This window comes from Dermacentor andersoni, chromosome 5 (genome assembly GCF_023375885.2).
Source record: "Dermacentor andersoni chromosome 5, qqDerAnde1_hic_scaffold, whole genome shotgun sequence".
NCBI lineage: Eukaryota > Metazoa > Arthropoda > Arachnida > Ixodida > Ixodidae > Dermacentor > Dermacentor andersoni.
Window position 1 is genome coordinate 46,196,972 of NC_092818.1, and position 16,560 is coordinate 46,213,531.

Here is a 16,560-nt window from a genome sequence, read left to right on the forward strand (position 1 = left end):
TTACTTATAAATTTTTGCTGTTTTGAAGAGGTTCTTATAAAATTTATCTGGCATAATAATTGCACCGCCCAACTTTGCTTCGATTTTTTGGGGGGAGAAAGGCGCTTCATTATGGGAGTATATGCAGTACTTCATCCGGATGGGCTTGTCTGAAATTTCTCGTGGTTGAAACCGGCAAAGCGGGGAATGGTTGTGCTTACGGTTTGACGGCTGCCCCACTAGAAGACTCCTGTTGGGAATGCTCGGGGTAGCGCTTGGCGTAGAATTCGTCTACCGTCATGCTCGGAATGCTCGGGTAACCAACACCGTAGACCTGCTTCTGGAACTCGTTGCGGGTGATGATGAAGGGCCGCAGTGGCTGCAAGCAGAGATGGCCTCACATAATGATGCAATCCATGCAACCAGAATTTAGTAAAACAATTATGCGCTTAAAGTCACGCACAGTGGAACCTCATTCGTACTTTTTGCAAAAAAGAAGCTCGAGAAAGAACGAACTAACCAGAAAAACTCACGACCTGCAGTCCCTAAAAAATGTTGCACTCAACTACAGTCGACGTCTGCGCAAGTTGAAGAGTCACGTGCAGCGTCGCAGGCACAAGTTGCCGACACACACCAAACTGGTGGAGCCTGAGCAGCCCGAGACACACTTGCAGCTTTGGCAAGCTTACGTTTGTGCTCCTTAAATTGATGCGAACTTAGCAAGAGACGCCGATGCACGTCCTCCTGACGAGGCCTGAGCGGCCCGAGGTGCGCATGTTTTGTTGTTTTCCTATTGCGTAGCCTTTTAAGACGGCAACGTCAAACTGGAACAAAATCGAGCTAGTGGGTGACACCACAATGTGATACCACCAGACCAAAACGCGATGTTCACTTCACACTGCCTGCAGCAGTAAACGGTGGTGCGTTTGGGTTGTCGCTTATTAAAAGCGTGCGGTACACTTCGAACAACAATATGCCACACGCTAAGTCATACATCAAGATGAGTGAATATGCCTATCGTGATAGGGTTGGTGGCAACAGCTGTGAATACAACTTGCGACGACCCGTAAATTTGCTAGTACCGGAGGATGAGACTGACTGCGTGCCGGCATTATGATGCGAAACAGGCGGGTGAGTACTGCGTGGGAAGCTGCCATGGTGAGCGCCTACTGCTCTAGATTGTGCATACCTTGCATCTTTTCTTGTTTGCATTAATGACCCGGAAGCAAAAGCATAAACCCAAAAAACGTCGCACTGACGGGAACCTCGCAGCAGCTGCTGTCTTTTCAGGATCTGGCCGAACGCCTTCAGCACTGATGACGTGTCTGAGAAACCGAAGTTCATCGAAGCCAAATTGACAATATGATCGCAATTCGGGGATGTATGGAATGTTGGCGTTGAAAGATTTTGTTTTCAGGAACATATCAACAAGCAAAAAAGAAGCACAACTGTATTGGGTCATTCCTCTTGCATTCATCACGAATGTTGGCTCCAGGAGACCGTACGATACTGAATTGTATCAACGAGGCTCTACTAAATTTCTTGCACTGAAGATACTCAAGTACCATTTGTAATTTCCTTCTGCATTTCCACAGGGAACAAAGCTGACCACTGCTGCATACGTAGGAGTAGTACAGACAGGGCTACATGAAAGATAATTCGTTATACAAGTGATGTCCCGTGTGCGAGTTATTCGGCAAGACAACAGAAGCAGCTGCCCCAGTCAGCAAAATATGGGAGGGTCTGCAAAGGAAGCTGCAGTTTAATAAAATTTAAGACTGATGTACTGATTGCCTGCTTGGTTCTTTGTTTCACCGATTGGCTTCACTGTCCCAGAGTAACACACAGGCTGTGAAAGGTAATGTAGTTGAGCACCCTGGATTAATTTTTAACCTTTTCTTGCCCGATTTTTTAAATGAAGTGAGGATTTTATATATTACAGGTATTTGAATGACAAAAGTATGGGAAAAATGAAAAAAAAAATCCCATTAGAGCTTTGTGCTATGAATGAAAGGTTTTTCTCATGAAATGCTAAAAACTCAATGCATTCTAAGTAGCACGTGGTTCTTCAGACTTAAGCAATCAGAAAGGTGTGAAGTGTGGCCACAGATTATTTGAAGATGATCTTTGTGCCACCCTATGCCGGTGATAGGCATTAGGCAGCAGCCTTTAAATATAGAACGCACAGGGCTAACCTCAGCCCAGTGTGACACACGGACATTTGTGAAACTTCAGGGAGAGCCATATTCACCTACAGCATGTGGCCGACAAATTATGCAATTAGCATTGGTGATAATAACATTTCTGAAAATATTTGTCATTTGTTTTTCTTGATGTTGAATGTTTCCTACAGAACATTATACGATTAACACCCAGAGATCTTTAATTTGCACCTAAAACTCCACAAAAACTTTTATTCATTCTACCCCTATCAGAATATGGTTACCACGGTCGTGAAGCTGCACTGGCAACCTTGTGCCCAACAGCAGAACACCACAGCCATACAGCCACCTATCGCCAATATGTGCACACATACCACAAGAAGAGATTTAACATTCATTTGATTCACATAACAAGTTCAGAAGCCACTATTGACCGTGGAACAAGATATAGACACACCTTATTGGGCTGGCGCTGTGTTGAGGCCTCGTGCGTCGGCTTTCCCTGCGCCTTCATTTTGGCCATATACTGAAGGATTGGCTTCTCCTCTGAGCATGAAACAAAAATTAATAATAAACAATTAATCAAGAACTGAAAATTCAAAATCTATTCAGACTGCTATAATCATTGCAAAGTGAAGAATGTTTTCCCAAGAGGGTGCAATTGCACATGCCTCTAGAAATATTTTTTTTATACTGATGAACCCGTTTATAACTAACTTAATAATTCCACGAAAAGTGGTCGTTGTATCAGTTGTTCGTTGTATGTGGACTCGCCCTTCAAAATGCACAAAAGTTAAAAGACACTGTAACTGGCATAGGCACTATGATTCAACACCATTTTAGTCCGAAAACAGCATTTTCAGTACCTTCATTTTTGTTCACGGCACTTTTCTGCACATAACTGCAAGTTTTCATGAAGCAACAAATAATGCAATGTGGAAAATGTGGCGTTGTAGCTCCTTCAAAATGACGCCTGGCTAGTTTGCTTATTTGCATAAAAGGTTGAATTTCAATAAGCAAAGTTTTGGCATAACGAAGCAAATTGCCGATTTTACCAACTTTGTTATATCGAGGTTTAACTTTGTCAACCAGAGCAATTGAAATTGAATTGAAATCTGCCGCCAACTATCAGAGTCGCAACCACCACGGGACAAAAAATCGAGTGCGTCATTGATATTTGGAATCAACGTGGCCATTAAAACTGCAGACTTGACAAGTGACGGCTGCATATTCTGTGAATGACGTCACTTCTGCTCTGCTCACTGAAAGGTATGCCAACATTGTAGCTGAAAGCAACCTGTAATGCTGCTATGGGTAATGCCAGGCGTTTTCGGTGCATCTGTCAGAGAAAGAGAAAGATTACAATTTTCTCGCACAAACATGAAGGCCCGTGTACCCGCAACCGCGTCACAGAGCAAGGCCCAGGCCCTACTCCCTGACGACCTTGACACAGCGTGCACACGGACAGACGGTTCACGAAGACTCAAGCTCTTTGAAGGACACAAAGGGGAGAGAGAAGCAACTTAGTGCACACTGTGGCACCAAGTCCCTTTCTCATCGCTGCCACCCATAGCTAGAATTTTCGAGCCATATTATATAAGAGTGCACTCGGCGTGCTGCATGTTATTCGGTTTTTAGGTGAGGCTTTGAGCAGCGAATTAGACAACCCTGGCTTATGGGAAGTCGTGAAGTGTGAGCGTTGAGCTCAAGTGTTAAGTGTTTACTCAGCTTTGGTAGCCGAGTGTGAAGCTTTTGTTAGTTCTGTTTCTGTTACTGTACAGCTATTGAAGTGTGATACAAATCAAGTTCTTCTGTTTCTCCATGTGTCGTCTGTCCATTATCTGCAAGTCTGTCTGCGACTCATCCCATGCCGAATCAGTGTGCACTGCAAGGTGGGTACCGAAGTGAATGAAGAAGAACCTTGAACTTTGCTCGACCTATTTCTTCTCTGTACATAGACTGCAACACTGTTAGCACGAACAAATGATTGGCGTGCATTTTTATGTTTTTACAGCGAAGCTGTTGACCTCTAGCCCCCCCTATGATTGAGCCGCATGTGTGCAAGCGTAGGGGGAGGGAGCATCTGGACTGGTTAAAGTCCACGTAGTGAACAAAAACGCCTTGCAGCAAAGCCAACATTATTGAGAATGCTCTGCAGAAAACAGCTGCAACGCTTGTTTTATCAAAACTAGCCCCAAAAAATGCTTGACAATTGGCCGCTAAGACAACTCTATCATTAGCAGAGTTTCACTTACTTTCCTAATTTGGCAATTCACAGTGAAGTTGTAAAAGTTGTGGAATTCCCCTCTGCTGTCAATACATGGGCTTCTACAGAAGGGAAACAGACAGCCCCATGTTTGTCTGCTAGGGTAAAACTATAGTCCTTCCAAGTTTCATTAAGATAAATAACTAAGAAGTATGCTCAATCATAAATTGCAAACAAACGTATTTTGTTTCGTGCACTCCTTTGGACTGTGTCCCAGTCAAGTGCGTTTTGTTTTCTGTACTTGGCTAGCTTTGCTGCCCAGCCATGTTCACGCCATGGATTGGGAGCGAACTTAAGGGGGGACACGGCAATTGAAGTGGTCAAAGAGTGGGCGCGGCGGGACCAGCGTAGGCATGTGGTCTCACAAACTTCTCTTCTGCCTTGTGCAGGTTTTCTTGCCCAGTTCTGCCGCATCAACGACTGCAGTAAATGGATCAGCAATCGACACGTGTTCTCTGGCTGCACCGTCACCTTTGGAGCCTCTTCTTTTTGATTGTCCATTCCCGCGTGACATCAAGCCTGGAACGCCACCTAGCCACCACGTGACCTTGTCTGAATCGCCTTTAAAAGAACGTCAACAGGAATTTGTCTTCAGTGGGCGCGGCGGGACCAGCGTAGGCATGTGGTCTCACAAGCTTCTCTTCTGCCTTGTGCAGGTTTTCTTGCCCAGTTCTGCCGCATCAACGACTGCAGTAAATGGATCAGCAATCGACATGTGTTCTCTGGCTGCACCGTCACCTTTGGAGCCTCTTCTTTTTGATTGTCCATTCCCGCGTGACATCAAGCCTGGAACACCACCTAGCCACCATGTGACCTTGTCTGAATCGCCTTTAAAAGAACGTCAACAGGAATTTGTCTTCAGTGGGCGCGGCGGGACCAGCGTAGGCATGTGGTCTCACAAGCTTCTCTTCTGCCTTGTGCAGGTTAGTACCGATTACTGTTCTGTTAAAAGTGATTGCCGCTGTCTTCTGGTCCTGCCGTGCCCACAGCAGTTCGTTGAAATTGCCTACAATGCTTTTTGTATGTGCAAACTGCTCCTATGTGGAGACGTTGAAACTAATCCCGGTCCGGATACTAGTGAAATGCTGAAAGAATTACTTAAAGGGCAAAAAGGCCTAGCCACTGAAGTGACTGCTTTGAGAGAGCAACAGAGCAATATGGAAAAACTCATGAATGATATGAGACTAAGGTTTACAGCCTTGGAGAAGCAGACAAACAGGATTGACACTCTAGAACAAACAATATATGAACTCCAGTCGAAAATAACTGATTTAGAAGACAGGAGCCGCCGCTCAAACCTTATTGTTTTTGGAGTAAAAGAGGAACCCGGGGAATCTGAGGCTGACTTGAAAAAGAAGGTTCTAACTGAAGTTTTTGCAGAAAAGCTTAATGTATCTTGCAGTTCTGTGGGCAGAATACACAGGCTGGGCAAAAAGGCAACAAACCGCCCTGTAATTGTGTTCTTCCAGGACTATAACGAAAAGCAAGAACTCTTTAAAAACTGCAAGAAACTAAAAGGCAGTAATATTTCAATACAGAACGATTATTCACGAAACACACTTAGGAAGCGTAAATTACTGTGGGACAGCGCAAAAACAGAAAGGGATGAAGGGAAAAAAGTTACCTTGATAAATGACAAGCTGCGAATCGAAAAAATGCTTTACACCTGGGATGACAGCGATAACAGCAGAGTTCAACTCGGTGATAAAAACAGTTATCAAAGCAAAGACTGACTTTCACAACCTCGTGTTAAGGAATTTCGCTTACTTAATATAAATGCACGTAGTGTTGTAAATAAATCGGAGGATTTGGAGGCTATCTTGTTGATTCACAATCCACACGCCGTAGTTATAACCGAGACTTGGCTGAGAGATGATATTGATGATGAAACTGTTTTCCCCCGCTCTTATCAAGTTTTTCGCCGTGATAGAGCAACACGTGGAGGGGGAGTTGCAGTCCTGGTGAATCAAAACACAGAGGCACACATGTTGCGGCAAATAGCTAACCATGAAAGTGTGACTTTAAAACTGTCGTACGGGGGTAGATCGTTTGTGCTTTTTGCTGTATACAGACCACCTGATTCACCACCTCAATATTAAATGTGATCTGGCCGATCACATGTCTAAATTTCGCCGTGATAAAATATACCTTGTCGGTGATTTTAATCTCCCAAATATTGACTGGAATAGTCCCTTCCCTAGTACAAACAATGACATAAATGCTTCATACATGTGTGATATTATTCCGATTCATAATTTGCAACAAGGAGTTAAGCACCCAACGCGCATACACGGTGAAGCTGCATCTATTCTCGACCTCGTCTTTCTCAGCCAAGAAACAGAACGTTTTACTGTTTCAGTTGAAACTGGGTTATCTGATCACTGCATGGTGGTTTTTACTTGTCCAATTCAACAAAATGTCAACAGTGAACCAGCAAAAATTATTTCCATGAAAAACTTCTCCAGAGCTAATGATGAAAGTGTGTTTAACTACTTCAGCTTACACCTTGACATGTTTCGAGGAACTAATGTTGATGAACTCTGGAAGAAATTTAAAGAAATCTGTACGTACTGCATTGATAACTACATTCCTAATAGAACAAAGAAAATGTGTAAAAAAACTCCTTAGATCACGCGAGAAATAATACATTTGAAAAGAAAAATCAAACGACTGAAGCGTGGGGGTGCCTGTCAAAATATAGTTAAAATACATCAGGCTAACTTCACAAGCGCTTTGCGCCAGGCTAAACAATATTACTTTCAGTATAGCCTGCCAAATTTTCTTCGTGACTCACCACATAAGTTCTGGAAATTTTTATCGAAAAAGAAAAAAACAATTACGCGCATTTCATGTCAAGGTGTGCAGCTTGCTGATAAATCGCAAATCTCTGAGGCATTCAATAAGTATTTTCAGAGTGTGTTTTCCCATCATGGTTTATTTGTTCAACCCAGTACCATGTCTCCCAACTCGACCCCCGACATTGTTTCTTCATCTGGCGTATTCTCCATGCTACTCAACCTCAAAACTAAAGCGTCCGCTGGACCTGACGGGATACCAAATATTTTTTTGCGCCGTTATGCAGAAGCCATCACAGAGTTCCTGGTTGTTATTTTCCGCAAATCATTTGAAACAGGAAACATTCCTTCCGACTGGAGGAAAGCGCGGATTGTGCCCGTGCTGAAAAAGGGTGATCCTGCCTTGATTGCTAATTATCGTCCCATATCAATAACTTCCACATGTTGCAAACTTGCTGAGCATATCATAGCTAACTACATAACTACATTTCTAAACGATAACAAGGAACTTACCCCCCATCAGCACGGGTTTCGAAAAGGCTTTTCCACTGTCACTCAGCTAACTTCTGTCATTCATACTTTTGCAAGTGTACTAAATAGCGCTGGTCAAATGGTTGTTATTTTTTTAGACTTCAGCAAAGCCTTTGATGTTATTTCTCATGCCAAACTAATTTACAAACTTGAACTTATTGGTCTTCCTAATTTCATAATTCGTTGGATTTCCTCATACCTTTCTCACCGCACACAATTTGTTTGTATTGATGATTGCTATTCAAACCACCTGCCGGTCACTTCAGGCGTCCCACAGGGAAGCGTCCTCAGACCTCTCCTCTTATTGATATATATCAATGACATTACAAACGTTATAACTACCCCTGTTCAAATTAGATTATTTGCAGATGACTGCGTTTTATTTCACCAAATTACTTGCCAAGATGATCAAGTTTTACTAAACTCCAATCTTCAGAACATACATACATGGTGTAATAAATGGGACATGAAGCTAAATTTAGAGAAAACAGTATACATGACGATAACTAACAAAAAGGCTTCCTTCTCATTTCCTTACAATATTTCATCTCACCTTCTGACCGAAGTCAGCGAGTACAAGTATATAGGAGTTACAATAACGAAAAACCTTAGCTGGAATAAACATGTATCAAACGTATGCTCCTCAGCCTTTCGTAAACTCTGCTTTCTTAGACATAAACTAAAACTTGCCCCACCTGAACTTAAAAAATTAACCTACTTTTCAATAATAAGGCCATCACTAGAATATGCGTGCACCGTCTGGGATCCCTACACTAAACGTAACATCGAGGCCCTTGAAATGATTCAACGCAAAGCCGTCCGTTTTATTTTTTCAAAGTATCGTGTAACTGACTCACCAACGACCCTCATGCGAACTCACGGTATTGAAGCATTACAGCTGCGCCGGAAAATTCAAAGACAAACTACTTTTCTTACTAAAAAACCATAAACTGTCTATGAATGCAGACCCCTTCCTTAAACCTAACACTACGCGCCAAACACGAAATCATCATGCACAATCATTAACCCCTTACAGTGCTAGGATTAACGCCTTTAAATACTCATTTTTTCCACGCACCATTGAGGAGTGGAACAGGTGTCCGCCAGACCTATTAACCAGAGCTGATTCTTTTGACTCAATGTTTTCTACACAGCATTCAATTTGAGAGCCATTTATTTCTACGTTTACTTTTTGTATTTTGCATCTGAGCCTTGTATTTATTGCTGTATTTTGTTACAACTTGTACTTAACATTTTTCAATTTTGCTAATCCTGTTCTTTTTGCATATATTATGTATTCGCCCCTCCTGCTTGGGCCTACTGTAGGCCTGCAGTATGTTCTAAATAAATAAATAAAAAAAAATGGTTAAAGATTTTTTTTTCCGATTTATTTTTTTTTTCACGATTCTCAGACCTTCTTTTACCTCGTGGTGAAATATTACAACAACATATGCGGTAGAAATCGAGAAAACAGCCCTTTCCTAGAGCACAGTCATCAAAAATTGCAAAATAATCGGTCTTTGGAAGGCGTCGTCGCACCGCAGATAGCTCAGCTATCCAATGACGCAGCGCCGCCATCTTGATATCATCATAAAGAGGAGAGATCGGAGCTCAACACAGCTGCAGCACCACATTTCTCCACTGAAAAATAAAACCAGCAAACGCAAGCGAAAAAGAGGTAAAAGCGGCATCGCGATTGGGCGCAGTAGTCACGTGGGGAACATGGAGTGCTCCTATTGGCTGTTGTACATTTGAATTGCCCGTGAAACACACTCGTGCGCATTGGCGCAGCAGCGCCTTGCTCGTTCCGTTCATTGTGCTTGACCATCATGGCAGCCGAACTACCCCAACGCGTGTGTTCTGTGATGAGCCCCAAAGGAAGCAAGTTCCGAACGGCCCACGTGTACTGAAAATGACAAAAGGCGTGGAACAGAAAGCGAAAACTACCCGTGGAAGCGGATGCCGCCGCTCGTGTCGACGAGGTGCGACCGGAGCAGGCGGGTGATCGGGAAAGCGCGTCTGCGTGCAGTGCTGACGATGCGACCGCGTGCGCTGGTGATGACGTGACTGTGGGCTGTGTTGAGGACGCGACCGTGGGCTGTGGTGAGGACGTGACCGTGGGCTGTGGTGACGATGCGCCCGTGTGCGGTGGTGAAGGCACACCTGCGCATGGTCGTGACGGCAATGCGACATCGGCGAGAGCAGACGTCGCGTCAAATATTCAGCTGCGGATTTCAGCTACAATTTTCACAAATGAAGAGACTGCGAAACGAGCAGAGACAAGAGCGGATGTCTTGAATGCGCTGTCATCTACCTCTGCAACAAAGAGGAAATTTCAGCTTTTGAATAAAGGAGAGTGTGCCGACAACGTGATTCCCGAGTCATCATTTTTCATTGTATATAAAGCACTCTTAAACAAGCTGCTCTCTGGAGCAAGCTGCAATCAGTGGGGGGAAAACAACAATTCGCGTTGAAACTGGGCCATGTCTTGGGCTTGCGACTAAAATGGAACTGTTGTGTGACGACTGTGGGGTGACAAGCAAAAGGTGGTCATCCCCAAGATGTGCTGGCACTCAGAAGATCAACCCTTTTGAAGTGAATGTTCGTGCACTGCGAGCTGTGCACTCAGTAGGCAAAACGAAAGCCACATTGAATGGTGTTTTCTCCCACATGGACATTTCCCATCAAGAACTGCATCACAAATCCTATGCAAGGCTGCACCGTAGGCATACTCACCCTGCCACTGCCTCAGCAGCCATGACAATAGAGTCCGAAAGTTCACAGAAGGGTGCACAAGATCTACAGAGAACTTGGATGCGCCCCAGGCAACATTGATGTGATCTATGATGGCACTTGGATGACAAGGAGCCACACATGTCACATTGGTGTTGGCTGTGTTATTGAATTATATTCTGGCCTTGTCTTGGACCACTGTGTCCTCTCCAATTATTGCCATGGATGTCCTCTTGGCCCCAAGCCTGGAGACAGTATTTATTCAGAGTGGCATGAAGAACACCGACCACACTGCCAAAGAAACATCGAGGCAAGTGCAGGGCAAATGGAAATAATTACGGCAAAAACCATGTTTCAGCGGTCTCTTCCGAAACACCAGCTCCGTTACACAAATGTCCTTTGTGATGGGGATAGCTGCACTTATATTGCCCTCAGTGAAGAGAAGGTGCATGGTTTCATACCCATACACAAACAAGAGTGTTTGAATCACGTGAAAAAAAGAATGGGAACTGCTCCGCACTCACAGACCGCGATAATAGGGACCAGAACTGCTGGGTTGTATAAGCTGTAGTCCCTATTAGTCCCTATTATCGCGGTCTGTGAGTGCAGAGCACGGGTGTTAAGCTGGTTCCTGAAACTTGGGGAATGCCCTGATGAAGTGTTGCTGGTGACCGGATGGTTGCCCCCGTCTGCAGGACACGGGAGAAGAATGATCAAGATCTTGAGGTCAGAGAGCCGGAGACAGGTTAGGCATTTCAAAGAATGTCTCAAGGTGGCCTGTTCGTCTGCTTCCGATGGTCTTTTCAACGTGAAGGCTTTTCGGGACTGGTGCAGACAGACAAATATTGTGACTGAGGCTATATGGAACGATGTTCGTCGAAAATTGCCGAAGAAGAAGAAAAGAGAAGTGCCAGAAGGACGCCTTCTATTACTAGGGGGTGCAACGGTGGAAGCACGGCATCAGCAGGTACTCAAGTTGGGGCCGAAGTTCTGCGTGGAACCAAGGATCGACATCGTCGACAGGTTAGCACTTACAAGGGACATTGCCAGGAATGTACAAGAGAAAGAAAAAGAACGATGTGTGGTGGAATGTGTGGACGTGGTCGCCAAAGCTTCGGTAAGCGATGGATCCAGACCCAATGTTGATAGGACTGCTAAGTATTTGGTTGAGAATAATCTGAGTGTTGTTCAAGCAGACAAGGAAGGCTTTCTGGTTGTTTTACCAAATGATTGTTACTTAGAAAAGGCTTTCCTAGCGGTGAATAAGTGCTTTAAGAAATGTGACGTGAGTGTAGATAACGTAAAAAAGAAGGCGGTGGAGTTATTGAAGAAATGTGACCAAGAAAAGCTTGCGTCACATGTAAAGAACTCAAAAGGAATGAAATTGGAGATATTTTTTACAGCAAAAACCCACAAACAAGAAATTCCGTTTAGGCCAATTGTGTCCGAGCGAGGGTGTTGGCAGGTTATGGTCGCTGAGTTCCTGCAAAATATGTTGAGTTCCTTAGAAGTACAGGATCCGTACTTATTGAAAAACTCGGATGGCCTTGTGAATTTTCTCGCATCAGATAAGACTAGCTGCAGCTGGGGATTCAGCATAGATGTTCAAGATCTCTACTACTCCTTACCGCATGGGCCCCTAATGTGCAGTGTAAAAGATTGCATAACTAATGAGAATGACAAGGTGTCTTTCCGCAACACGTGCGGAATGGCCATTGAATCCTTTCTTGAACTTCTGCATTTTTATTTAGCGAATACACATGTAGGGTTCTGTGGTGAAACGTATATACAGGCAAAGGGTGTGTGCATCGGGTCAAAGGTAGCTCCCATCCTAAGTAGCATTTTTTTGGGAAGCATAGACAGAGAGTTGGCCAACGATTTAGAAGGTGTAGTAAATAAGGTATACAGATACGTCGATGATTACTTGATTTTAGGCTGTCATGTAGACAAGGGTGCTTTCAGGAATAGGGTTGTAGAAGCCTTCAATTCTCAGGGCAAGGGTTTAACGTTTACTTCTGAAGTACCGGTAGATAACAAGCTACAATTTCTTGATGTCAAGTTAGAATTCCTACCGGAACATGTATGTTGGTCATTTTCACCCCGAGCTGGAAAACCGCTAATGAATTATGCCTCAAACCATTCCAGGCTTGTGAAGAATGGCATAGTCATTTCGTGTTTCCGGTCAGCGTTGTTGAATTCATGTCACCACACAGTAAAGAGTGCATTTTTTGAGCAAGTTCATAGGTTGAGAAAGGCTGGGTACCCGCTCGCTGTGATGCTGGCGTCGTGCGATAGGCTAATGAAGAAACTTAAACAGGATAAAGGACAATGCAAAAAGAATCAAAGGCAAAAGGATGTAGCTTCCAAGATTTCAGTGATTCCGTATGTGCACGGCCTTTCACACAGACTTAAGAAGGTGGCTGGTAGTTATGCAGTAAATGTGGTATTTTCAGCGAAAAACAAAATAGGTAGTGTGTGCTCTAAGGTTAAAAATAAGTTCGAAAGTAAGGATGATGCAAAGAAAGAATGTAGTGTCAAACATCCGCGCAAGAACCAATTTGTTGATTGCGCGATGAACGTTATATATCAGATCCCTATGACGTGTGGTCATGTGTACGTAGGGCAGACTGGGAGATGCATTAACACCAGGTTAAGGGAACACTTGTCCAGTCTGAAAGGTCGCCCTAGCACGCATTTGGCAATGCATTGCCATGAACATGATTGCTCCCCCTGTCTTAGTAGCACCATCATTTTGTATAGGAATAGGAATCAAACCGTGAGGGAAATTGTGGAAGCACACTGGATTGAAAAACAAAAAGAAAAATGCATCAGCCATCCATCGGTTTCATTGTTGGATAAAGAAAATTCACTTCTATCATCGCATCTTTAACGCATTTTATCGTAAGTGGATGTTTCATGCACCTTGCTGTTCTTATGTTGACCGGGTGGCTTTGTTCCACGTCTTTGTTTTTTATCACAAGTGGTATATGTACTGTAGATGTGCTCTTTTGACTTGATCGCGCAGATCTGTGTGTACTATATGCGCTATAGGCCTGCTATGTTTGACTTGATTGCGCAGATCTGTGGGTATATAAGCAGGTGGTTCTTCAAAAATAAAAACCAGTTGTTAGAAAGCGCTCGTCCTTGTGTTTCTTCTATTCATCGTCCCTGTTTGTTGCGCACAATAAGTTTTAAGATGAATTTGTTCCAACTAGGCCGAATCGCAGTCTTGATCTTGTTTCTTCACGGCCTAGCATCAGAAGAACGGAACGGCACCAGAGCCAAAGCCAGTGAATTTTTGAAAGCGCTGTCAACATTGGACACATACTTCATCCTTAAGCTCCTGACACCCGTGTTTTCACAATTAGAAAACAGTAAGTATTGTGTTGCAGGAGGCAGCACCAAGATTCGATCAAGCAGAAAAATTGGTCAAGGCCGTCAGGAAGAGTCTTAGTACACATCGGAAGGAACTTGACAATTTTGAAACGACACACATGCAGAGGCGCGTGAATTGGAACTGAATGTTAAAGAGAAAGACGCTTCTACGCCAATGGAAAGGAAGACCATGATGGTACGACGATGGATCTGTAACTCGCGTATTTTCTTTGGCCTCGCTGGACGACAGGTATCCACCAGAAACGTGGCAGCATGTGACACATATTGAGCAGTTTTTGACTGGGAATGGTGACAGCACGTACGTGATGAAGTTCTACGGGCACGATCTTGAGACTGAACGGTTGGCTCAACGTTCACCGTAGTATGCTCATAGATATAGCAAGGCAGCGCAATACACTCTTGAAAACGTTTCAGGATGTTGTAGAGATGCTTTTGGGCAATAACTGTGAGCAGCTGCGAGATCTTTTGCCCGAGGTGGCAAAGCTTGTCAAATTTGCTTTGCCTATCCCAGTCACGTCACGCACATCTGAGAGATAGTTTTCATGCTACCCTTGCGTAAAAACATGCCCGAGGTCAACAATGACACAAGCATGGTTAAATCGCATAGCAGTTCTCCATGGACACAAAGAGATCGCCTGCAAAATAAATCTCAGTGACAAAATAAATCACAGTCCATTCAGAGACCAACTGTGCATAGAAACACATTCTCAATTGTGCGGTAGCCTTTGCATAAAACGACAGTGATATTCATCACAGTATAATGTGCCAGCTTCATTCAAGCTGTCACAGCCCCTGACCTCAATTTATCCCTTCCTAGAAAATCAGCATTTTACCGCTTCGTTATTACAACCTCTCCCCTCCGAGTATTGATCTTGTCTTTTTGTTTTGTATCGAGTTTGGTAGTTTGTTTACATTTCCGAAGGGCAGAGAGTTTATGATCTGTCTTGAAATTTTATATTTTTAGAGTATTGTGGAAATGTTTGTACTGCCTAGTGTTTCTTAGACACAATGAGTTTAAAATGTCTTTTTAATTTTTGAATTGTTAGCTTATTGTAGAGATGTTTGTTTGTCCAATGGTTCTTACAAATGAAGGGTTTGTAATGAGTTTGTAATAGTATTTGAGTTGTTAGCTTGTTGAGGAAATGTTCGTGTTGACAAGTGCTTTCTTCCACTTTCACTAAGGGCATTGTGAATGTCTACCAAGAGTTTATGTGTTTTTCAGTTTCTTTTTCCATTTATTTATTTAGTATCTTAAGGACCATACACCCCACCCATCCAGATTGAAAACTCGGCGCCTATAATGCCAACAGCGTGTAGAGGAATGAAACAACTTGAATTTGGGTACGATGAAGACATCTCATTTTGAATAGGGGATACAAAGAGAGACCAAACAGATTATTGAAAAGTGATTAGGGAAAAAATTTACCCTTCTGCCCAAAGTACAGTAGAATCGCATTAATTCGAACCCTAAGGGGACTGGAAAATTATTCCAATCAAACAAAGTCAGAAGTAAACCCTTTGAATATCGCACTTGATAACTTACAGTGCACAATACAGTTGCTGACTGATAATTCAGAATGAGCAGGAAACACATAACGCTCAGTAAATGGAGTAAGAAATATGGAATTTGCCAGAAATAGCTTTTTATTCCACAAGTGGCCAGAAAAACTGGTTAACGCAATGCTGCACACATGCACATATGCTTACATGGGCTTGGTCAGTCTGTATTTTGACCATTGCCATGGCTGTCGTTACAGACTGATGAACGTACGGTCTCGCACTCGAGCAGCAAATCTCATGCACCAAATCTCCATCCCCTGCAACTTAAACAGAGACCGAATGTGATAGCCATACGATTGCAGGTTTCTTCGCGACAGTCATTGTCTGGCAGTTCCTTCACACGATCATTGTCCTCTTCAAAGGAGACATCAAGAGAGAAGGTAGTGCCGTTTGAAGCTGCCTGGTGAGTGTGACCAATAAAAATTTGTAATAGCCATCAAGAACTTTGCCCAAGGTCACGTTGCAATTGGATGCATAAAGAAACAAACCTGGACGCATGCAACCTGTGTGGCAAACCGTATTTGCCATGTTTCACACATTAGCCTCTATTTAGCAGCTTCGATTGGCTTGTGTCATGGTTTCGCATCCAAAACACCACTGTTATGCACTACTCGGTCAGATCCGAAGCCGAATTGACGTGTGGTCCTGCAACCAGAATGGAATGGAGTCTGAACGCTCGAGCAGCACGCTGCAAGGTGTCCAAAATTTCCTCGAAGCTGATCGAACTATCAGTCACCAACTGTAACAGGATCAATGAGGTGCAGTGCCTTAACATGCATTTCTAGAAGCACCGTCTCAAAAATTAGGTTAAACTGAGCGAGTGCGGCCAATTCGAGCCGGGAATGCAAAAAGATAATCGCACTTCTGTGCTCCATGGACAATGTGCCTAAAATATAATGCCACAGTATTTCGTGCTGGTCATTGACTGGCGATGTGGAACGCCTTAAGAGCCTAATTCTTTACTGCATCACTAATTTGATTATCCGCTGAAGTGCGGAACACAATGACAGTATGCTAAAACATTGCTTTACCCTGGTTCCCTGAACAGGTGGTGCACGCGCTGCAGGTGCTACTTGTCATGCAAAGCTAAAGGGCTCAATTTCCACGGCATGCATTGTCAACACATTGAATGTTGACT

At 43.6% G+C, this 16,560-nt stretch overlaps 1 protein-coding gene across 1 annotated transcript in view; it reads right to left on the reverse strand.

Moving 5' to 3' along the window:
- The window catches only part of Tap42 (immunoglobulin binding protein Tap42), a 73,189-nt gene that overhangs the window by 19,409 nt on the left and 37,220 nt on the right, over positions 1-16,560 (reverse strand). Inside the window, exons 7-8 of the mRNA XM_072288172.1 lie at positions 2,599-2,687; positions 201-358 (exon numbers count right to left, since the gene is read on the reverse strand). Coding sequence (XP_072144273.1) covers positions 201-358; positions 2,599-2,687 — 247 coding nt within the window. The remainder of the gene's footprint in view (positions 1-200; positions 359-2,598; positions 2,688-16,560) is intronic.